Source organism: Montipora capricornis, chromosome 8, assembly GCF_036669925.1.
Source record: "Montipora capricornis isolate CH-2021 chromosome 8, ASM3666992v2, whole genome shotgun sequence".
Classification (NCBI taxonomy): Eukaryota; Metazoa; Cnidaria; class Anthozoa; order Scleractinia; family Acroporidae; genus Montipora; species Montipora capricornis.
In genome coordinates, this window is record NC_090890.1 from 31,958,722 (window position 1) to 31,983,701 (window position 24,980).

General features: G+C 39.5%; 2 protein-coding genes across 8 annotated transcripts in view; one reads left to right on the forward strand and one right to left on the reverse strand.

The window, feature by feature from the left end:
• Positions 1-2,302: 2,302 nt before the first annotated feature.
• On the forward strand, positions 2,303-20,984 carry LOC138014570 (soluble guanylate cyclase 88E-like). Of its 2 annotated transcripts, none has more exons than XM_068861679.1 (11): positions 2,303-2,737; positions 3,622-4,814; positions 11,255-11,469; positions 12,422-12,551; positions 13,789-13,935; positions 15,003-15,149; positions 16,024-16,183; positions 17,228-17,337; positions 17,701-17,790; positions 18,630-18,977; positions 19,785-20,984. In XM_068861679.1, exons 2-11 carry the CDS (start codon positions 4,011-4,013, stop codon positions 19,941-19,943), a joined length of 2,310 nt encoding a protein of 769 aa, XP_068717780.1. In that variant the 5' UTR covers positions 2,303-2,737; positions 3,622-4,010; the 3' UTR covers positions 19,944-20,984. The 2 variants fall into 2 exon arrangements, with proteins under 2 accessions (XP_068717780.1, XP_068717781.1); XM_068861680.1 differs by lacking the exon at positions 2,303-2,737 and adding an exon at positions 3,465-3,485.
• Positions 20,985-21,757: 773 nt separating this feature from the next.
• LOC138014568 (ATP-binding cassette sub-family C member 4-like) overlaps positions 21,758-24,980 on the reverse strand; it is a 28,321-nt gene continuing 25,098 nt past the window's right edge. For all 6 annotated transcript variants that reach the window (XM_068861678.1, XM_068861676.1, XM_068861677.1 and 3 more), the window contains 2 exons: positions 24,322-24,461; positions 21,758-23,625 (listed from right to left, as the gene is read on the reverse strand). In XM_068861678.1, the coding sequence (XP_068717779.1) occupies positions 22,778-23,625; positions 24,322-24,461 (988 nt within the window). In that variant the 3' untranslated portion in view covers positions 21,758-22,777. The remainder of the gene's footprint in view (positions 23,626-24,321; positions 24,462-24,980) is intronic.

A 24,980-nucleotide genomic window follows, 5' to 3' on the forward strand; every position in this document is an offset into this window, starting at 1 on the left:
ACGTTATTCATCTTTTAAATTAAACCTCACAGTTACAGATGTCATAGCTACGGCTTGTACTTCCGAAAACTGTCAGGTAGTCCGGTAAACACTTGTCTGGATACATGAAAACTTTTACAAGGATATGAAAGTCTTATTTACGCGACAGTGATGTACCGCCATCTCTTAGTAGGACTTATTGAGGTATTAAAAGGCGGAAGACGTCTGATTTTGAATTGAATTCCCGTCTCTTATTCCTTTATTCTTAAATATGGATTAATTAAAACAGGCAATGCATCGAAGGATAGTATTGCAGGGCTACATGTCACATCTACGTGACGTCTTTTGGAACGGGTTATTTCCGTAGCCCGGAGACCAGTCCTTGAGGCTGATAATTGACCAAAAACTTTTAAGAACGAGTAAGAACATATTTCATTCTGAGAGTTAGTCAAGAACGGCTTAATTTTGCTAATTACTTTTCTTAATAGTTAGTATAAATAAAGTTAAAATAAACTTAAAGCCAATTTAGCGAGAGTTGGTCCGTGCCACATCACAACCTCGTTTCCAGGGTCTCTTTGTCGACAATGGAGACCCTGGGAACGAGATTGACAACATCAGAGAACACAAGCATGTGACAAGCAACTTGATAACTCAAATGACAAATCGAATGAAACAGTTTCCTTGTCACGTCCGCATTGATGAATTTACTTATTGAAATACTACCGGCATATACCATGAAACTTTAAGAGCAACTTAAGAACGTTTTCAGTCTCGAATCCAAAAAGGAACGGAAGAAAAAGAATAAAAAGAGAACATTCATGCCGGGGGGCGGGGGGAGGGAGGGGAAAGGTGGTACTTGGGTTCCAGAGTCCGTGGGCAATCTTCCTGTCGGTGTACGTTTGATCAGTGGCTTGATCTGATCGGCGTCATTACAAGTTGAGAAACTAAATATTTTAAGCAAGAGCCGATACAACGTAGATTTGATTTTAGTGGTGTACTTGGGTGAATTTTCGCTGGGCCTCTCAGAATCCCTACCCCTTTATAGTGTAGTAGTAGATAAAATATGAGCGGGAGATCCGTATGGGCGTTTACAACGGCGAACCGAAGGCGGGCCCATACAGATCGGTGGCGAATAATTTATCGTACTTGTGTAATGAAACAATATATTGCATGAAAGGATTGTTTTGCGATTCAGTATTCTTGGGTTTCACTCACGTGATCAACAGCCATGTTTTTCAACGAAAACAAAAGAAGACGTTAGCATAATAATAGCTTTCAATTCCCAGAGGATTGGATCGGGAAACCAACATGGCCGCCATTTCATTGTTTGGGGACACCAACATGGCGGCCGTGACGTCATGTGAAATCCAAGAATTGAACATGCATGCCAAGACATTGTATTAAAGTCCTAAAGGCCGAGAGTTCATGGGACAACAATGAAACTGAGAATAATTCCCAGTCACTAATGAAGCGTGATTATGGCGACAGGACGGTTTCGTTCTCCTATAACTGTGAAGGAACAACTAAAAGGCGCAGCTGGAAACAGGTAAATCAAATTAAATTCATGATGAAAATATCTCCATTGTGTTTTGCATTTTAACCAGTAAAGATTGGATCAAGAGTTAATGAATACTAATTATCTGAGTAGAAATCTGTATTAAAAGTTAGTACAATTGATTAATAATTCATCAACCACAACCTCTCCCTGCTACCTATTCAATCCCCCCCCCCCCCCCCGCGCTTTCAGACAGTTGATTTGTAGGGTTTACAGAGGTGCAGCAGAGGTGCACATGTGACTCAAATACTGGCTATTGATTGGTCATAACTCGTATGAATTTTTAAAGAATTTTACAAGGCCAATTATAGACCCCATCATAGTCACTTTTAGGTAAATGTAACTTTAGCGACCCCAACGTGGTCACTTTCTTTTTATGCACAAACAGAACGCCTTTTAATAAAGCCTGTTAATTATAATTTCAAAACGGAATGTAATGCGACTAGTAAATATCAAATCAACAGCGCTACAGTCCTTTCTGTAAAAAAAAAAAAAACTTTTTTTACTACGAATCTTTCCATTTTAAAATCCCACCAGCCAGAATTTTCTTACCCCCCAAAATCCCGACAATTTGCGACCCCATTCTAGTGACTCTGTCGGGAACTCTGTTGAAAATGCAACCCCATTATACTCAATCCAGTCGTGAAAATGCGACCCCATCCAGCGGCCAATTCCCCGCCTTAGGCCATTAATAGGAAGTAATTCCCCCCCCCCCCCCCACCTCATCATGGTGGCAGTGTTGGTGCCCCCCTTCCCGTAAACTCAGAAACAGTGGACGGGTTGATTTTCCATAAAAATCCTTTAGAATCGTATGACCCTGTGCTCTGAATTGCTGTCGAAACGAAGCAACAAGGCAACAATTTGAGCTCTCGCATGTTTCCACTAGGTTTTCCCTTTGTGCCACCCGATGATGACTGAAAATGTTTCTTGAACTTATCTCCCTCGGTAACATTTGTTGCGTACAACGTTTATTCAGGCGACATCGATCGTTACCTACCAACGGATAGTCGAAGCAAAGCCTGCGGAAGTGCAAAATCGCCTTCGACAAAGAACTTTTTTGTGCGAGTCAAGGAAACACCACCCAACGTAGAAAATTTAGCCCAAAAACTACAACACAAAGAAAAGGAAGTCAAGGAATGAATCACACACAGTTGGCTGATTTTTGTTCGTGCGCGTCACTCAACATGGACCAGATTACGTAAGGTACTAACCATAATCTAATTGTTAAAGAGAATTTAAAATTATACATTTAAAAATAATTGTGGAAAAGGTCATGCACATTTTCGTTGTTATGGTGCACAAGTTTGACCTGCAAGGCATCAACGAAACTTACGGGAGCTATGCAAAAATTTTGGATCATTATCAGCTTTTTCCGGAAAAAAAAAAACTTCTCCATCCGTTTATTGACGTTGCTGAACGTGTTTCGAAGTGCACAGTTCTTTGGTTTTCGTTGCACTTATGGGCTGGCAGAATACTTGCTTCGATTTCATACTTTTTTTCTTTCTTTTAATGGCTGGTCTTTCAATGAAGAATTGAATATAAAATAAGGCTCAAGGAATTGATTTAACTGGCAAAGAGAAAAAGATACGTTTGTCCCACTGATTTGACAAATCCAGTTTGATGTCTACGGTGTTTTCTTTAGGAAATTTAATTTACCTCCAAGAACACGATGCTTTTGATCACGGAGACTCATATTTCAGACAATTTTGCCAATTGTTTTCTTTCCCTAAGAGAGTAGAAATATCTGAGTTAGGAAGCATTTTGAGAAAGCTTGACAAAGTCAACTGTCTAAACGCTGGCATATAACAAGCAAATACCTCATATTCTTGACATGTATCACACATTCCCCAATCCGCACCTCCGCAGTTCCAAAGACACGCGTCCAATCTCGATATTTAATCAACCGCCTCTCTATTCGCCGGTTCATATTATTAGCATGGAAAGAGCCAAGGTAATAGCTCTAAGAACAACAGTAACGAATCAATTAACTCAACTGTGATACGTGCATTTCTTTTGGTCATCTGATAATTCTTTATTTCGGCTTCCGGGCGCTGCAGTAAGTGTCATTTATTCGCTTTTTGTCTCAGAGTTTACTCGTTTCAAAGTGGCAGTCGCAGTCAAAAGCGGTGATGGCTGGGATTCGATAACGGTAGACCTTCAGCTTGTATTGTTCGCTGCACGATAAGAAAGAAATATTATGTTTCACTTGGAATCGTTCCGAAATAGCTTTTGGTGGCAATCATGGTTTCATAAATGACAATTTGTACGTTCGTCGGTCTTACGACGTTCGCGCCTCGCCGCAAAATATTCGAAGTGATGTATGGATTAACTTATGGCTAACCGCGGAGATGCTCAATGTACTTTGTTGCTTGAAAACCATCCCAATTTTGTGATCCATTCTTGAGGGTTACAAGAGTTTTATCTTTATATTGTCTGACATTTGTGTAGTTCTGTAGCGAAAAAAAAATTCAACACTATGTATGGTCTGCTTCTGGAGAATTTCCGCCTCGTTATGTTGGAAAAGTATGGCGAGCCCGTCTGGAACAAGATTGTTGAAAAGGCTGGAGTTCGGAATTACACATTTGCGACGCACAAAGTATATCCAGAGGATGTCATGAGTAGATTAGTGCAAGCGGCGTTTGAAGTTACAAAGCAAAGCACTCAAGAGATGACGGAGGAAGTTGGGTTACATTTTCTTGGATTTATAGGACAATATGGGTATGACAGAATTCTGAAAGTACTGGGGAGATATATGAGAGATTTCTTGAATGGACTGGACAACTTGCATGAGTATCTACGCTTTACTTATCCAAAACTTAAGGCGCCGTCGTTTTTTTGCGAGGATGAAACCGAACATGGTCTCAAACTTTATTATCGTTCGTCAAGAAAAGGGTTTCTGTACTACGTGATTGGCCAGATTAAAGCGGTAGGTCGCTTTTTCTACCACATGGACGTTAAAGTGGAAGTTTTGGAATACACCGAGAACAAGGAGGGCAGCAAAGCCTTGTTTCAGCTCATCTTTGACAACAGTGCCTTCATGGAAACCCGCCGACGGCCAAAACGTCATTCAATCATTTCTCTGAACAGTGATGTATCAAATCTCAAAATACCAATGGATGTGTTATATGAAGTGTTTCCTTTTCATATTGTTTTTGACCAAGATATGGTGATTTCGAGCATTGGAAATAGTCTAGAAGCTGTGTTGCAAGATCTTCCTGGGAAAACCATTTCCTCACAGTTCAGTTTGATTCGTCCCTTCGTGGAGTTTACATGGCATAATGTAAGTTCTTTTAGCATTAATAATATTAGATTCTCGAATACCTGTTCACTTATTTGCATTTTGATTGGGGATCGTTTGTTTTAGGGAACTTTCTTAAGAGTGATGCCGTGACAAGAAAACAAAAGTGAACAGGTATTCTGAAATTGCTACCACTTTATCAATATATAGCTTTTCACTCTGCACTATGCATTAATTATGAATATTTAGTAAATTTTCTGATGTGAACTGTATTCTTAGTTGTGCTGGACAAAGCCATTCACAGTCAGTGGTTCATAAATAATTAATATTTGCTGTGTGAAAACTTTGTCCTATTTTAAATTATTTAAGATAGTAGAAAGGACACGGTTGATCTAATATTTATTGGCCAAACTGTACGCCACAATTTAAATGGAACAGTGTGCTGTCATCCCAGGAATTAACTGATTTTGTTCCAGGCAACAAACTGTTTTCTCAGCCATCACTGCAGCTCTTAATCAGTTATTTGCAACTTCCTGCCAAAACACATGGGTTCCAGCAGTGCGATATTTCACGGATTGGCTTACATGAAAGCCTGGGGGGGTGGGGGGGAAAGGCCCTATATGGACTATATAGGTATGTGCCGCTGTGAAGGGTATGGTTTTCAAGCAGTTTACTCTAGGATGGAGTATATAAATCATAGCCTTTCGGTCTGCAATAGGGTATCATTTTTCACAAACTGACCAGACTAAGGAAACCAGACATTTCCACTCAAGAATATAAAAAAATTAAATCGGCAAAGTTTAGGTTTACGTAACTCAGCCTCAACAGTGTCAATAAATAGCTATCATGAAAAACCTCTGGATATTATTAACCGTCAAGAATCGGAATTTAGATGGAAATTGGTGGGAGTGTACTCTAGTATAGGGTAGCAAAATTCAGCTGAACTAGCTCTGGTATAGGTCCCAGTAGCACATACCCACCCAGAAATTCCCCCCCCCCCCCCCCCAGGCATGAAAGTCAAATGTATGAACATACTGATGGTTGCTCGATGACGTCCTAACTAAAACCAAAATTTCTCTGGGTTACCATATTTTCTTGACTGCATGCTCGGTGCGCGTGCATTTTGTGCGTGGTGCTCCACTATTATCATGACTGCAGGCTCCATGCACTGGCAAATCCAAGCAAAATAAAAAAGGCCCAAAGTTACTATAGATATCATTATCCAATGCTACAAGATGAGTACAAATATATATATCTTATTGCCGGTTGATGTTTTGGTGTGTAGTATCACCGAGAAATTTTACGAGTTGTGCTGTATTTTGCAGAGCCCGCTAGGACGATACTACACACTAAAACATGTAATAAGCTATTTATTATCCAACTTTTTCCCACTAAATTTTTAGCAAATGAACTGTAAACAACCGTGAGCAAGCGCAGGGCAAATGTCAGCAACTCAAACTAGTCAAACCCGGTTATCTTCTGTACAATAACCAAGTGTACGATAACGAACTGTACAAAGTCGTGGAATATTTCTACTCGTTTTGTGCATTTTCTGTAAAAAGGTAAAGGTAAAGTCTGCTTTCGAGCCAAGTGGCCTATAAGGGTGGAGCTTATCCGGGTTTCTGTAACATGAAGCGACTAGGAGAATTTCTACTGCCCCCTGGATGGGATGGCAGTCCATTGCAGGGTTACCCCTGGCATTAAATTCGCTGGTACTGATTTATGCACCTGAGTGGAGAGAGGCACTGCGAGAGTAAAGTGTCTTGCCCAAGAACACAACAAAATGTCCCCGGTCAGGGCCTGAACCCAGACCACTCCATCCGGAGTAAAGCACACTAACCATGAGGCCACCCTGCCTCCCATTTTCCGTACTATGACTAATACAGTTGGATAATAGTTTGCGATGTTGTACATTTAGTCATTTTTACAGTTGCAAAACTTACACACGTTTTTCTTGTGCATGTCATGCAAGAACTGTCACTCTGTCATGGCCGTCAAAAAGGGCTGGTAGCTGGCTGAAATAGCCGCCTACTTACTTTACTAATCTTCGGCTGTTTACTTTTGTCTCAATTTGCTGTTTGGACAAAAATTGAGAACTTTAAAAAGTTCAAGGAAAAAGTATGTGTAATAAATCCTCTTCAGTTTTCCAAGTAAAAGTAAAGACGCATTTCAACCGTTTGCCCATCCACATGCGATTTAAGTGAATGAACTCTCATAGAACATGTGGGACATTTTCACTGCAATCAGAAGGGACATTTCTCAGGCTTCTGCACTTGCCAAAATAGCGTACTCCCCCAAAATAACCAAGGCAGACATTGTGAAGCACATAAATTGCTCCACAGCAAACTTACAGATTTCACCTTCTTCTTTCTAAATTAGGGTACCTACTTCAAAACGTTTTGACAGCCCTGTCTGTCCTGAAAAAAGTTGTTCTTTCCATGTTTGCATTCTCAGATCTGTTTTCAGAACAATGTGAATAGTAAACCTGTTATAAGATGTTTTGGTTTGCAGTATCAAAGAGTTTTTTATGTTTTCTTGGTATTTTGACATGTCCTGTGTGCTCTTCAAAATACAGTAAAACTAGTGAACATGCCTGACATTATACAACACACAGTAAAATCTGGTTAGATATGTATCTGTTCAATAACAACCAAGGCTTTGAATTATTGTCTTGAAAGAGATAATTATTGAATCATCTCGCATCCTGTTTTTGCCCAACCCTACAATGTATGTCTTCATTATCCAGTCCTACATGTACATGTAGTTATATTCACAAATGTAAAAACTAGTCACTCTTTTGCATCTTTCCAATCTTATTTTAACTTCTCTTTGAAGGGTTTCTTGGGGCATTATATTCCAAACATATTGGTCCTCGCAACATCCAATACATGTATTGTTTCTTCCCATACTTATTCTGTTAAGTAGCTGTGTCCTTTAAGAATTTTGGCAGTGACCACAGGGTAATGTTGAAACCATGAAAAGCGTTGGAAATATGCCTGTCGGAAATGTGATCTTATTGCGAAGAGAATGTCAATACAAGGTGTAAAATTAAATTTCATCTAGCTGAACTATACTGTATTTTGTTTTATACTGTAAAAGTTATTTCATTGCTTTCATCTTGTGCTAATGAGGAAAAAATTGTCTCTATTTGCAAACATGATTTCAAGAAATAAAACAACACCAAACTGTGTGAAAAAAATAGGATGGAACCAAAACAATCAAAATTCAATGTATTTCCCTTTTTTTTTTCATACATGTAGGATAGAAGGGAAGTTAAGACATGTATATTTCTTGTGGTTTTTAAAATTGCAGCCAAGTTATTATTATTGTTAAATATTAGCATTCATAGTCAAATAATAATTGTTTGAGAGGAAACTTAACAACTCTTATCAGCTTATGTCTGAGGATAGGAAATAGAACTGAGCAGCTGTCAAATTTTGGGGAAAATTTCATGGCTCTATGAATTTTCATAAGCTAACAGCTGCCATGTATGTTTACCTATTGAGATACTTATTAAAATTACTTGACTACAGTAGGTGGCATCAGAAACTCTTCTCAATATTCAGTCATATCCAAAGTTTTAATTCAAGAAGATCCATTTAGTCGTTTCATTGAATACCAAAAGCGGATGAAAAGTGTCAGCTTTCAAAGTCAGATATGACAGATTTTTTCAAACCCATTTCATTTCAAGATTAAAATTCATTCATTTTCATGTAAAGCCTAAAATTCATATTGGCGATGATGACAGACGGTTACTTTACTCAAAGCCGCCAACTGAAACCCCTGTAGTATTCCTAAATAATTCTTATTATCAAGATTGAGTGCGATTGACAAAATTTTAAGTGAACTAGAATTTACTTTCAATTGTAAGTTCAGCCTTTTTTGGTGTATCCGTTCATGTCTAGTGTCTAAAATATTGATGCAAAAAATCCACCTTGACCTATATATACATGTACTTTATGTTTTAAATACAAATTAATTTTACAGTGTAAGTTGAAGCAATTTCAAGTCTGGTTTGATTAGTGATTTCCTTGTGTCTTATTTATGACAATAAATTCCACTTGCAGGAAGTTTATATCGATCAAACTCAGGTTGACATATTTTTTCACCACTGACTCTTTTTTCCCCAACCTGTAGTAGAGTCGACAATGCATTGCCTGTAGTTTTATTTTTAATGAAAGAATAACTTATTGTTATTTATGATTAGTCTTGTGTGCATAACCATTGTAAAACTTTTATGCTTAGTGGCTTGAAGGTTAAATAGGTTTGCAAGGGGTTTTGTCTGCCCGGCTTTTGGTTAGAGAGCTTGTAATCAGTATGGATAATTCATGTAATAATTAACAATTATTGAAAACACAACCTTTTGAACCAAACTGACAACAAAAGCTTAACAACACAACTACATTGTAGGCTAAGGAAAACAACATTATCATTGAGGGAAAGAAACTATCATAATGGCCAGAATATTATATATATTTTTGTGTTTTTGTGCGGTTGGACTTAATTTACAAAAAAGGTTTTCACCAGAAAACAATGCCACGAGTCATTTCTTTAATGTAAAATTTGTTAGGTGAATGTCTGTTAGAAATTTGGATTTATGTTAGTTTAATGAACTAGCTTATTAAATATGTGGTCTTTCCCTTCAACGTTGTCTTTACTTGAAATTCAAGTTTAAGGTATTTTCTTTTAGTATTCATTTGTACCAAACAAATTTTTTCAAAATTAAATGGTATCATATGCTTTCGCCTGCCTTTGGAAATATACTGTAAAATATAGTTTTCTGAAATTGTATTGATTAGTGGTAGCCTAGTATCATTAGCACTGTCTGTTTGTGTGAGTCAAGAAAGAAAAATAATAATATTACATTATTCTTGTTATCTGCCTCTCAGATAGTATCTGCAGCATGACTGGTGAATTCATCAGGCCGTATTCTACATTAACTTTCTAAATTTCAAAACGTGTTTTTTTGTTTGCTTGATTGAAAGATCCAGTGATAAAATAAAATAATATGGATTATTACCACAGTATACCGCCTTGCACTTGTTTTTGTCTGAGGCAGTTATTGTAGTCGTAAATAATACAACTGTCCACTCTGTTTTAATATTATAATGAGAGGCAGCAGCTGCTACTTAGACTGTAACTACAATAATTTTTCATTCAGGGGTTGCAAATCTTCAAGCAATAAATCAAGCCGAATTTGTACAGTCACATAGAATCCTGAAAATGAATGCATTGTAATGAAAAGAGGCCAAAAATAGTATTATTGATATTCGGTTTCTCTGTCTGTGTTATTCAGTCAACCAATCCTGGGTGCGAAATGCAAAACTGTAGCTACAGTATGCATTGCTGATTGCTGGAAATTTGGATCTGGTTTACAGGAGCCCTTCAGTTGAAGAGCTACAGCCTGGGCCCTGGTTGTTCAGAAGCCGATTAACGCTAATCCCAGTTTAAAACTTAACCAAGGAATTTATAATATTTCTCTAATGCCAAATGCTGTTCAACGCTGATGTTCGGCAAAGTTTTACATTTAGAAGAAGTTAATCATGAAAAACAAATATAAGCAAAAGAAACGTTCAACAAAAAGTTGAAAACATGAAACAAAAGTATACACTAATCCTGGGTTAAGTTAATCAGCCTTCAAACAACGAGGCCCTGATTTGTAGCAGATTTCTCAATGAATTAAAACAATGCTAAAAAGGAGTTCAGATTTTGATCAGCCTTCAGTTTTTCCAGGAGGTTTTAACACATTGACTCATACAATGTAGGAGTGAGACTTGATAGATTTTACTCTGTCTAACGTCAGAAGATTTTACTTATCAGCTTGGGCCATCGTATGGTACTTAAGGAGTCAGTGGGTTAAATGGGTTTAAAGAACTCAACAGCAACAAGAACAGAATTCTCATTTTTCATTTTATTGAAGGCTAGCTGCAAAAATTATTAGTGAACCACTAAATTATGTTAAGCAGTTCCCTCGCATGAAATCCTCTTTCACCTGGTTGAGGTTCTATAATACTTTCTTGATCCAGTGGAGTGAATTTGTGATCATCTCAAACCTGAAACTCTCTAACTATCATCTTAGGGTGCGTTTGATTCAATGACCGTAATCCGAAATAGGAATACATGGAATAGAAGTTTGAAATCCTTCCTTTTTTCGGAGATTCACATTAAAATTGTCAAACACCTGCTAAAATGCTATTTTAAACATATCCTATTATCCTTGCCGCTTCAAAACGCCAGATTCAATGTTTTAAATCATCACACCATGTATTCTTATTCCGGAATAGGGTCAATCGAACGCACTCTTAATTAGTTACTGATGACTGTTGAGTTTATACCAGTGATATTGGCCTCGACTGGGTGGATAAATTGGATGTGGTGGGAGGAGAGGGTGGATCAGCTAAAATCTCAGAATTCAGTTCTCTTAGGTTTACTTCTCTGGAATTATGGAATAAATAAATGTTCAATGTCATTGACTTCTACAGGTAATAACCCACACCAATGTTGTGTTTGAAGTACAGTCGGCCGAAGAAGTGGAACTGCAGGAGGCCAATGTTGTAGACGAAAGTCTAAAAAATGGAGAGGCCATGGTCAATGATGATGAAACTAAAAGCACTGGAAATCTTTGTTATATTCATCTCAAGGGACAGATGCTTCACATGGAAGAATGGAATTCCATGGTCTACCTTGCAACACCTATGTACGTCCCTGTTCAATAAATGGCATCATGTTTAAATACATACGTGTACAGTGTACTACCCAGTGCTATGGAAGATATGCATTGTTTTTGGTTGATGTTCATGAGTATCCTTTTTTTTCTGAGCCATACCCTAGATCCCTTTCAGTAGCCTCGACTGGGTGGTTGGTTGGCATGAGTATCCAATTGCATTACTGTTGCATTACGTGCATTTGTTAACAGCCCTTCAAGTTGACGTTCTAATTGTCACATTTGTTACAAGGATTCTCTGGATACAAAGTTTGTAATGTGTTGATAGTGGCTTAAATTTTTCCTTTAAAAATATTTTGCTAATGTCTGCACCTTCATTGCCTTGGAGGACGTGTTTTTCTGTCTGCTTTATAACTTGGGATTCTTAAATGCAGATGCATTTCATGTACACTTTCCCATATATATTTTTTAAGTGACAGGTTTTTTTAATTGAATGGTCTTCTTGCAGAAGAGCGATAGACCACTGGCCCCATTTTGCAACCCTTGTTTATAATCTCCCTGAGGCAAAAAAAAAAAAAAAAATTCACACACTGTTCTTAGAGTAGAGAACTGAGTTACTGCTTTTGTGTTCTGGCCCAAGGCAATAATACCTTGTAATGGAACCCTAAATCCTTTTGTACATGTAGCTTAGCTAGCACATCTGTGCAAAACCAATTCAAATGTAAACAACTGTTATTCGATGGGCCAATGAGGTGCAATTACAGGAAGTGGCGACCATAAACCAATCATTTCTCCAACAAGGGCGATTTTTATTGTTGTTCTTTGTAACAAGTATTTTGTTTTGTGCATTACCATGATGTAAATGCTGTTCTACTATTGCTTCTGTTGCTCACTTGTACCACTAGTGTAATTTAAATCAATTAATAGCTTTAAGTTGACGCTTTATCCTTAATGTCGTTCCAACACTTCTTTGTTCACATTTCAGAATCGAAACTTTGGACATGCTGCACAGTCTCGGATTGTACATCAATGACTTGAGCATGCATGATTCTAGCAGAGACCTGGTGTTAGCGGGAACGCAGCAATCCGCAGAACTCAGACTTGCTCTTGACCAGGTTTGAAAGATTTGGAAGAAATTCAGCGGGCTAGACTCAAAAGTGGGATTTGTTTGTGACCTTTTTAAATGGACATTACCCACAACCATACAAACGACCAGAGGAGAGGCTAACGGCTATGTAGCGTCTTGTTGTCAACGTCTATGAATTCATAAAGCTATCAAACCTGTAAATTAAGTTTCTGGTTCTTTTTACAAAGCCCAAAAGAAAATGATTTAGCGTTGACAGTTTTGATGACTATCGGTCGCCATCTTTATGAAAACTAACGCAGTGAATGTCATGGAATGTTAATTGTGACCTGTCATAAATTAGGACTACGTCCATCAAAGCGTGCAATGTCACATTGAGGACCTTACGATAGGACGACGACGACGACGGCTACGAAGACGCCGCAAAACAATTGGCTTAATGAACAAAAATAAAGGCTCTGCACGCCCTGCGCATGCGTTTTGCACTTTTGGTGCATTTCTTCGCCGTCTTCGTCCTGACAACAGGGAGCTTTAGCAACGACAACGGCGACGTCAACGAGAAAGGTCACAGTTAACATTTCATGACATTCACCGTGTTAGTTATGATAAAGGTGGCTGACAATCATAGAAACTGTCAAAAAAAGCTCATTTTAATGTAGGCTATGTTAAAAGAGCCAGGGGCTTAACCGTTAGCCTCTCTTCTGGCCGTTTGTAAGGTCGTGAGTAATGTCCGGTTAAAAAAGTCACTACTGAACAAATCCCATTTCTGAGTCCCCTAAAACAAGTGGTTATTACACATACTGAAAACACCCAAACTCTTGGCGATTGCACTTAAGTGTTTTTAAGAATAAATTCAAGGCACTGGTATGTTTATAGCCTTGATCCTTTCCGGCGAGGTTTCCCCATTTTGATTGACGAGCAAAGCCTTGTATTAAAAAATCTGGTGTTGATATCGCTCATCCTTGTATTGATGCCCTTGAGTATGATTATGCTGGTCAAATTATCCATCATACCGCCTATAACCGGTTTTCAGGGCCCGCGTTTTTTCCACTTCACTGTTTGCAATTGGGCCATAAATTGAAGTGGAAAAACAAAGGGCTGTAATATGGTGACTCTCGAAGTTAAGAAGATTTTTTGTTATAGTTATAGATGTATGGAGCGAGCAATAAAACAAATTAGTGTAGCGGGCTGAATCTGGAATGTGGCCCGATTAAATGACCATTCACAGCGCATGTACTGAGAGGTATTATAATTTGTAATTATCCTAGGAACTTCTGAAAAGCGCGAAGCTTGAGGAGAGTATGAAGGCACTGGACATAGAAAAGAGACGGACGGATTCCCTGCTGTATCAAATGATTCCCAGATCAGTGGCTGATCGTCTTCGGCAGGGAGAACCAGCCCTTAACACTTGTGAGGTAATCAAGACATGCATCTATCTATTAATTGTACTTATTCTTGACTTGCTTTTTTCATTACCATACATATCGGAATCAGTGCCCACAGACAGTGACAGCATTGCATCCTGATATTAAAACGATACCTCTGGGGTCGCGGAATGTGTTGGAGATGTCAACACTAGCATAAACATTGCTTTTATCTATTATTACACCTTTAGTATACTTTCGAACTGTGAACTCAAATTTCGAACACATGCATGTTTCGTTATTCACCGCTGCCAACCATACACTGTATTTGTGTTGAAAGATGGCGGCAAGACAGGCAGGGTGTGCCCTTTGACCGCTCCACTACAGTGTTGGGCGGCAGCGAAAAGAGAAACCTTTGAATGGAATTTGAGTCCGTGTGGTTATAGACAGCGCACTGTAAAACTGAAAGAAAACGTTGAAAATTTAAAACGTTTTGGTATGTATCTGGATAAGAAAGAGTCGACTTTGTAAGTGTCACTGCTAAGTCCTTTTTACCTAGAAGACTTATGTAATCGTCCTTCGAACGCCGTTGTGGGAAGCAGGGTAGCCGCTGTAATACGAGCCGTCATCTTCCACCTATCGATTCCCGGACTCGGCGCTAAATGTGGGTTGAGTTTGTTGGTTTTCTACCCCCTGCCTTGAGAGGTTTTTCTACAGATATTCCGCCCCCACCGCCCTTTCCTCCATCCCGAGCCAACCCACATTCGACTTGATTGGACTTGCTGTGAGGACGCCTGGTGTGGTGGATGCTGCTCGCGGACCGTACTCCAGCGCTCCTTGCTCGAATCCCAGCAGGCGCGTTCCAAAGTTCACTTATCTTTTCACCCATTTGAGGGTAGTGAATGAATCCCAACATTCGTGGATGCAAGTTGCGCATGTTACGGGATCGGAGTGGCGCCCACCCCGGCAGAAGCCAAAGAAAACGGAGCCTTCCGGTAGCCTTCGACTTTGGTCGGCCTCTTGCCTTGTACGTCTTCGAGCTTCGAAGAAAAGCTACTGACGTTTGACATACAGGGTTGTTTCTCTTCCAGTATCTAAATAATATGCGTTTGTTTCAGATGTTCAGTGATGTGTCAGTGCTATTTAGTGATGTTGTGGGATTCACACACATATGTTCTATGATCAGCCCAATGGAGGTTGTGACCATGTTGAACAACATGTACACAGCCTTTGATCAGATCTCTGAGCAACACAACGTCTACAAGGTCAGTTCTGTAGTCAGACAAGAAATTAAAGCAAAAAAGTAGGAAAATGTGGTTTATCAAACGAGTTGATTATGATAACTTAATCACCACAAGTTTCGAGTGTAAGAACAGATTGTCAGAGATATTTTACACCACCCATATTCGCCCAATAACGGAATACGCATTCGTAATCTTCCATCATGGGCTACCTGAGTATCTCTGTGATGAACTTGAGTGTCTACAAAAACGCGCGTTAAGGATTATTTTTCCTCTTTTGCCCTACTTGGACGCCGTGTCGGCAGCTAACCTAAGTAGTCTCGCAGATCGCCGTGGTGCTATATCAGCTGAACTTTTCAGTGACATAATTGGAATCATTGCATCGGCATCGCAGAGAACATGTTTTCGAATCCTGTTGAAGGTGTCTATGAGAGACCGTTGCTTAAATTATATTGAGAAGTGAGAGGATCACTTCTCCCTTTCATTTATAACCCACCCGCGGCGCTTCTTTCAATTTCTTTATTTCTAATCAATCAATTGCCGCCGGTAACGTGACAGAGTAGAAACGATCTACTCAGCATGTAAAAGACGAGAGATCTTTAATTTTCTCGCAAAATTACTTGTCTTGTTTTTGGGAAGTGGTTATATAGACCCTTTTAATAAGTCTAATATATGCCGTTTTTCGCTAATGACGTCAAACTCATGCTTTTAAAATTATTCAGAAATGTACAAAGGCTTCAAACAAGAAAAGAAATCGGAAAAGTTTTAGGCCTTTGTACATTTCTAAATAAAATTTGAAAGCAAGAGTTCGACGTCATTAGCGGAAAACGGCATATATTAGACTTATTAAAAGGGTGTATAGGCGGAGTTAATCCAAAAACTTATTTTTTTTCTTCAGGTAGAGACAATTGGTGATGCTTACATGATCGTAAGTGGGGTTCCTGAAAGGAGCAAATACCATGCTGAACATGTAGCTGACCTGGCACTCGATATGATTTCAGCAATGCCGTCACTGGTCGATCCATCAGAGTCATTTCCACACCTAAAAATTAGAATAGGTAAGAAGAGACATATCTTCAATCGAGATTTAGTGTATCTGATGTTGTTGTCAACAATCGTTGACCCAGTGGATAACTTCAGCTCCGTCTGGTGTTCTTTTCTGTAACCACCGTAAGTAGTGTTTGGTTTTCAAAACAAAAGACCTTCACACATTTAAATGATGTATAGATTTAGCCAAAAACCAGTTCCTGGTCAGCATTCAACTTAAAAAAAAAACAGCTGACCTAGATGAGCTTTAAGCTTGAGCCCGCGTTATGGTCACGTGATACTGGTTAGAGGATACTTTGTTTTGACAGTTATCAATTAACCATAATATGAATGTCCAATATCAAAGATGTTTCCGCCAAAAAACGCGGGTTGCACCACATAGACATGGTGGGGTCGTACGGTGACCCGAACCAAATTTTCTCGCAAAGGTGGGTTGCCACGCGCACGCGCCGGGGCTCCGCTAAAAATTAAAATACGTATAGAATTTGCACCGATCTTTCTTTATTACTCTGTCCTCCAATTTTACGCCCGATCACATCAAGGCCCTTCCTTCTCAGGACGTCGCTTTCCTTGTCGAAGATCTTACTTTAACAAGCCATTTGGCCCCTCACTTCCTTTTAATAGTTTTTTATTAAGTTAGCATTACAGCTACGTGGAAAATTTATTGCTATATGGGAACTGTGTTACTTGACCTCTCTTACTCAAAAGAGTGGGTTTTTCTGGAATGGATCCGCCTAAATCAGGATCATTACACACACACGAAGAACGTAAATTTAGCCCATAGGGCTATACATAAGTACCAGGACCGATAATGTTTCTGGTAAACGGTTAACCCACTGATTAACCGTGAGGTTAACCACTGATGTTCGATGCATAAAAATTTGAGATTTTTCTCTCTTTGTTTGTTTGTGTGATGAATGAAGTACTTAAACTTTACCTCATGTAATTCTAAGAGAACGAAAAAAAACTAAGTTTTGCAGATCCATTCTTTTCACAAATCACAAAGAAGCCTCTCTACTCACTGTTTTTTAATATCATTTTTATGACTAAATTAGGTGTACATACTGGAATGGTTGTAGCAGGTGTTGTAGGTTTGAAGATGCCGCGATACTGCTTGTTTGGTGATACTGTCAATACGGCATCCAGGATGGAGTCCACTGGATCGGTAATAAACCTACTCTTTTTGTAATACACACGTGGGAACGTTTTTTGTGCAAACGCGGTGAGATAGTCACATAAAGCTCCCGAAGTGCCCCCTAATTCCACTTCACTGTGCAGAAAAGCGAAGCAGGCCATAAAAGTCACAAAGAAGCGCATGCTCCTCTTCCTTAAACTGACACAAACAATCCAAACCTGAAAAAACGCGACCTCTCAGTGATTTATATTTTTTTTTTAGCTGATCTTGGCAACAACAAATTATCAATGGCACTTCCACAGAGGCACTATTCTTCTTCCAATTCCGAAGTGAACCCGATGGAATGAGAAAATGATAGTTCTTAGGATAATTATATCTTTTCGTGGTTGACAGGAAATGAAAATCCACATCAGCGAAACAACCTTCAGTTGTTTAGAAAACGCAAACTACTGTATGAAGAAGCGGGGGAGCATTGAAATTAAGGTAATTTTGCAACACAAATGTTGAAGTTTACTTTGGCTATCAGATCAACTGCGTAAAAGAGTTGGTTAATGCCAATCAGTTTAAACCGCTGGCCAGTACTGAGTACAGTGCAGGATGTTGTCGGCATGGGTTCATTCCGAGCAAGACAATGGAGAAAGCGCTGCCTTTGTACACAAATCGTTAGACTTTCTAGTTGGACAAAGGCAATGACTTTTGAACCCCGTCTCATAACCCTTGTTCATAATCTTCATGGGACGTTAAAGAACCCATACACTGTTCGCAGACACAATTATGTCATAGCGTTCCCGGTTCAGTGTTTTGGCTTAATTAAGGTGACAATATCTCGTAAAAGACCGATTCTTTGCTTTTCGCCTCACACCCGTGCAAAAAGGCGATCATAGTATTCACTAACATTCGGACAGAAGGCTCTCAAAGCAAGGACAAAAAATGTCATAGTTGCTGATTCCAGTAAGTGTGGAACAACTGAGTGTCCCTGTTCAACCTGACTCACGGTCACTGTGGGCTCGTCCCTGTTTATAAGAGCAGTTTTCAAACTGATGACTGTCGAAAGCAATTACGCAATTACAGTTGCTACGCTTAGTGATTGGTTTAAAAATATTCGCACCAGTTTGTCAACCAATGAAAAGGAAAACCAAAACCGATCGCTACTTGCGCGCGCAATTTTTCCCGCGCTTTAAGCAAGTTACATAGAATTGCTACGAATTTGGATTGGTTCATTGCCGTGTTTGCACCTGCTGTGATTGGCCGAAGCAGTTACTTTGGTATTTGTTTTTCGACACTCGATTGAAAACCCCTCTAACGCCCTGTTGTTGCTGTAGGGAAAAGGAGGAATGAAGACTTATTGGCTAGTTGGCAAGAGAGCAGTTGATGACGAAACTGTCCAATCGTTCGTTTCGTTTGTCGGAGGTCGTAATCCCATTGCGATCTGTTCACACAGTGAAACAGATAGGATATCCAACTCTGCCCTTGGTCAAATCAACCTACAACTCTCAGGACAAGCTATACCCGATGACGACAAAGAAGGAGACTCATTAAATTGGCCCCTAGAAGAGAACGAAGTTATATACCCACAAAGAGACAGTCCGGTGGCTTACTATGGACATGTTCCGCACACACCTCAGAATAAAGGAATCAATGGATTGAGCTTTCAGTGGGACAAAGATAAGGTGTGATTCTTTTTCATTTTTGTCAGCAAGGAATACGAAAACAAAAGTGGAATAAAGTTTTTGAGAAGTGCCTTACACAATAGGACGTTTTCAACCAACATCTAGAGACACCAATAACAATAGAGAAATGTACGACTTCTGGTGGACAAACAAAAGAAGCTAATGAGAGATGTTTTGTTTTTGTCCACCAACATGGCGGCGATGACGTCACGTAAAAATCATTTTTATTATGGACAGGAGTTACAATGGTTCGATATTTTTGTCGGGGCGTAGCGTTTATTGCCTCCATATTACATTTCGTTCATTCATCCAAAAACACAGATTAATCAAAGAAAAAAAGCACGGAAAAGAAACAACGCGCAAGTTTGCTTCCGATTAGTGTAGACTATATTTCGATGCTATTTCTATGCGGGTCCTTTGTTGGCATTAATTTGAAATTCACCCAGGCATGTAATATAAATATAAATTGGATACGTATGCAGGAATTGAATGTAAAGCCCTGGGCCCGGTTATTCAAAAGCCAATTAACGCTAATCCCAGTTTAAAAATTAACCAAGGAGTTTATTTCTCTACTCCCAAATGCTGTTCAACGCCGATAGTCGGCAAAACTTTGCATTAGAAGCAGTCTATCTTGAAAAACAAAAATAAGCAAAAGAAACTTTCACCAAAAAGTTGAAAACATGAAACAAACGTTTACGCTAATTCTGGATTAATGGGCTTTCGAACAACCGAGCCGCCCTTGTCACTTGCTTATTTTCCGTGGGGTACCGGAGTGTCGTAGCTTATTTTCGTTTTAATTTTTTTCAGTTCCCAGGTAAAGGTAAAGAAGATGCTTTGTTAGAGGAGACGAACATTGTCAACGACGAGCAGCCAAACAAGAGAAGCGTAGGAGACATTGTACAGACCGAGGAAGCAACCAAAACCACGACGTGTACAACATCAACCTCTCTTTGCAACGTTCTATAAATTATGGTCCGTTGACAAAATTATGTGTTGTTCGATCATTTGTTTCCAAGTGGGAACTGCTGATCATGTGATTAGAATCCAAAAATACACCCGCGCTGTATTTGTCTGTCACGGTGAATTTTTTTGCTCAAGTGTGAGAGAAGCGTTTCTTCTAAGTGGGGAGATTCTGAAAATGTTAATCATGGTCAAAGTTTACCATGCAAAATTATTTTACACTATGCTGTATAAGTTCCTTGATTTCCAAAAAGGTATTCATTCCAAAGCCACTTCAATCGGAGAAAATGTTGCACGCAGTCGAAATGTAGGTGTTTCATGAAAAAAGTGTAGTTTCCTGCGCTTATATGGATATATATATATTTTTGCTTTGGCCCTTTTTTTCAGTAATTAAGAGCTGGAAAACGAGTGAATAGCATTCTTATTTATCAGTTGAGGAACTTTCTTTTCCTTTTTTATTCAAGTATGAGTCACTGTTTTGCAAGGCATTTTTTTAGTTTATGGTGAATAATATAAATTTTAGTTGGGGAGCAATTTTAAATTCGGTTTTATCCTGAGAGGCTGAAACGCCCAAGTGCGCACGGAAGGCGTGAAGCTAATTTATAAAGTGGCTGCTGGTCAGTCCATATTATATAATGATGCAAAGGTTGACAAGGCATTTTTTGCGAAGCCCGGCTTATGAACGAAAATATACGTGGAGAAGTTTTAAGAAGTTTGTCAGTTTTTCGCGATTTCTTGTGGATATGACGTCGTAATTATGTTTAACCTGGTGCGTAATGGTAATGCATACTTGCTTGACATGTTACAATGATTGGGAGCGAATTGGGGGCCCCTGAAGAAGACTGTACGTTAAATACAGTAATAATATTTATTAAGCCCAAGAGAAACGCAGTATATAGGTCACTTGTACGCTCTCGTAAATACCCTAATCACAGGCCACCGCCCCAGACTCTTTAGCTGACATATTGCAGGAGTGGTTGTGTAGCAGAAACAATCTGCCAAATTTGTTTTGTGTAAATAACAATAAAATCAACTCCAAATCAATAACTTCTTATTCTCTAGTAATCTTAATGTCTGTAACTCATTTTTGGAATTGTTTGACACAGGTTCTTTATTACACTGCATCGGGAAATGTCGAAGACCACATCGAAATTAAAAGCGTTTGCCTCGACTATCAGTGGATTTCCTATGGAAAAGTATTACAACATTGTCTATCCTTTCATTAATTAAGACAACGTTTTGATGTTTGATGGTTTGGCGTTTCACGTTTAAATACTATAGTCAGGCAATTTTTTAAGGGTTCCCGCCAGGGCTTAGCTGTGGCCATGGTAACGATACAGCACTGTTTAAAGAAAAAAGGAGCCTCTACATTTCAGTTTTCGGAAAATATTTTAAGAACTAATTCTGTGATTTTGAAAACCTCTTTAAATTTCCTTAGAGATGTGGAGCTGACCTTGAATGAATATGTCAGCAGTGAAAAGCTGGTTTTTACTAATAATTTTAATTACTGACATTAACTCCGGGTTGGATGGTGGGCAACTGACGAAGAAATAACCCAGATAGTCTTGAGTCCAAAAAGGAAAGGCATGGGTACTAAGGAGGAAGGCCTGGTTACATATGCGCACATAAGTTTTCCCTTCATTTGCATCCTCGACTCCAGTGCTCGGGCTACTCACTCCGGTCCTGCGCAGAAAAGATGTGAAGAGGTGAGAGCCATACAGACAGAATAAAATAAAATAAATTAGGGACGGTTGGAAGATTGGAAAGAACTATTCTTGGGGATTGCCCCTCGAACAGTTTCATGTGCACACCGCTGCATATTTGAGCAAACTTTTTTTAATAACTAAACTACTAAAGGGTAATTACATGAAAATGATTAATTAGAACGAGAGAATGAAATAAATACTGATGTGAATAGCTATGTACAAAGCGTACGTTGTAACGTCTACTGTTCCAAAGTTCTCTTCCTCTTAAATAACACCATAAGTTTCACTGAAAATACTGCATCTCTTCATGTGGCACCAACCCACTCTGTTATCAATTGATCTTGATTAACGTTTTCGTTCAAGCAGTTTTCGCATAAGGCACAGAGAGTTATAATTGTCTATAAAATGTCCTTGATTTTACAAGAGAAGTGCGATCCACTGTCCTAGCTCATTAAGCATCCGTGATGTCCATTGTTGCTTTTCGAGATCGCTTCTTCCCGCACAACGATTCTGTATTAGCGTAAGTTTCAGATTCTTTTTCCTGACGTAAAAACTGCAACAGCATGCATGCGCGATGGCGACTGAGCGTCTGTGACATCAGTTCAGTCATCACCAGTGTCGCATGCGCTCTTGTCAGAACCATCGTCTTGTTTTCAAGGTGTTTTGATGTTTTTGTGGGCGATTGGGGTCATCTGCCAGGAATGACCTTTGGCGTAGGTCAACATGTGATATAGTCTTTTCTCTCTCTCGCAGTAGTCACTTGGGTTTCTGTAGCACCTGCCTTGTTGTCTTGCCTTTGCAATCTCGTCATAGAGATTTTGTCATTTTTAGATAGTACAGTCCATTTCTTTACATCACAAAGTTGGTGTATACATACATGCGTAGTATAGTGATTCCTGAACAGGAAACCACAAGTGAACCATCGCTCAACATCCTGATGTCTTGCAGGGATTTATCTTCTTAGCATGTTGAATGCCAATGAAACCGAAACACATGGTGTAACGTTCTTGATGCCGGTGTTCCCGCGAACCATCTGGCATAACAAGGCCCCAAGTGTCATGGTGAGATAATTTGAGATCTTGCAACGGCTAGTCTTGTGAAAGCTCTCGGGTTTGTGGGCGAGTTCAAATGTGATCACACACCTGGTTCCTGTATGACCTGTCCATCGCTCAACACCACAATCTTGTCACAATGTTCAATGGCCTTCGGCCTGTGTGAAATGGTTATCACTGTTGAATCTGCCAATCTTTCTTGAATAGTTTCCTGTATAATTTGTTCCGTTCTTGGATCCAAATGAGCAGCTGGCTCATCTAGTATCACTATGTTGTTCCCTTGTAGGAGCACACGAGCAAGGCAAAGGAGCTGCTTCTCTCCCACACTGAGATTCATTCCTTTGTAAGTCAATCCATAAGACAATTTTCCTTGGAATGTTTCTACCAAATGTTTTAAATGCACCGCCTCTAAGGCATCCCACAAATCCGCATCAGTGTGTATCGACAAAGGATCGAGATTCTCTCGAATAGTTCCACTGAACACAACAGGATCTTGGCTAAAAACAGAAATGCACATTCGAGATTCCTGGAGGTTGAGGTCACTTAATGTCACACCATCTATTGTAATCACTCCTTCAGCCTCTGGCATACTCTTAAGAGCAGCTATGATGCTTGATTTTCCAGCTCCCGTTCTCCCAACTATTCCAACCTTCGATTGTCCCGCAATGCTCAGATTTACATCGTTCAGGACCATGGGTCCCTCGGGATAATACCTCAAAGATACCCCATTTAACTCGATTTTTCCGTTTGTTGGCCATTTTTTGGGTCTCAATGGTGCCTTTTTGTAACCCGGTTCTGGTTCGAGTTTAGTTACGGCCATTACTCGCTCGACGGAAGTCATCAAGTTCTCAACTTCTGATGATTGTTGAACAGACACTTGAGTAAAATGAGCAGTTTCGAAGACGTAGACAAAGGCAATTCCCACAAGAGCTGAAAGGACACAAAAAAGCAAACCAAACGTCAGATTCAGTAGAGGACCTAGTCTTGTTAAGATTCCAGGCCCCAGTTGTTGAAACGATGGATAGCGCTATCTGCCCGATAAATCACTATCCACTGGATAACTCAATTGGTTTTGCTAGTGTTTTTCCGCTGGATAGCGCTATCCACCTTTTGAACAACTGGGGCCAGATCATCGCAGTTATCAGCGCTACTTCAGCAGCAGCAGAACGAATTCAAAGTGTCTCTTAGATTCAGGCTTCAACGGCATTTGCCATAACCTCTGAATTACGGTGCAGTGTTCAAACAATTGAGCTATCACGTCAATTAGAACTATACTTACCGGTACTTTTCAAGTTCAGTTAACAAATAAAACAGTGATATAGACTTTCATCGTGCCATTTGTGTAAGACAAAGGTACTGCTATTATTTTCCCTTTCGCGTAAATCGAAGCCACAAGCTATCTCGGACCGTTGAATCAAGTCATATTCGCCCGTATTACTGAATCGCCGGAAAACATTAGCATCAGCAGTCGACTACGCACCGAAGACTGCATGTTCTCAGTTATATGGCAACTGACTTATCTTCAGCATAGCTTAAAATGATACTTTCGAAAACGCGTGGAGGCTTTATATGTGACTGACAAAGCAAGAGATGGGTCGAGCAATAGATCAATGCATGATAGTTTACCTGCGTTACTTTGGGTTTGTAGAGCAGCAAAGAAAGCTACGGCGCCTATCAAGAGACCAGAAAGTAGGTCAAGCCTTATCCCTAACCACCGTGTGCCAGCTAGTACCATGAAATATGCGCGACTGTGGGTGTCTTGATAGCTGTAAATATCAAATCAAAATGCAGACAACGAGTCAGTAAATAACATTGAAATAACTTCACGAACTAGCTAAATAGTCCAATTGATTCTCAAGATCACAACCAGACGATAGAGCATCGGGGCATCGCGTTAGAAGTTGTATGAGACTTCGTTGCCTTTCCTGTATTAGCTATCTAAATCATCTTTTGAATCTCGACAGTTACACAGTACAACAAAATATTAGGGCTATTCCAATGAAATGGCCGCTTGTTGCATGCCTGGTTCGTAATCCCCGGCAACTTTCAAACAACAATCACTTTAAAAAAGGAAGAGGGAGAGGTCATTTGGATGTAACTAAGCGAATATTAGGATAACGAAAGAAGATCCATATCCCCCTTAAAAGTGGCGCCCTTCAATTACTGTTCCGGGCTGCGCGCCTTACTTGTTATCTAAGAAATAGTTAGGGATGAAGTAAGTGTTAAGTGTCGCATACTGTTGTACAGATTCCCTAAATTTTACACCTCAAATCTAGAAACTAGCG

Coding starts and splice junctions, on each gene's coding strand:
- LOC138014570 (XM_068861679.1), top strand. CDS start 4,011: ATGTATGGTCTGCTTCTGGAGAATTTCCGCCTCGTTATGTTGGAAAAG. Junction 16,184..17,227: donor ACACCTAAAAATTAGAATAG/GTAAGAAGAGAC, acceptor TGACTAAATTAG/GTGTACATACTGGAATGGTT. Junction 17,791..18,629: donor GGGGGAGCATTGAAATTAAG/GTAATTTTGCAA, acceptor TTGTTGCTGTAG/GGAAAAGGAGGAATGAAGAC.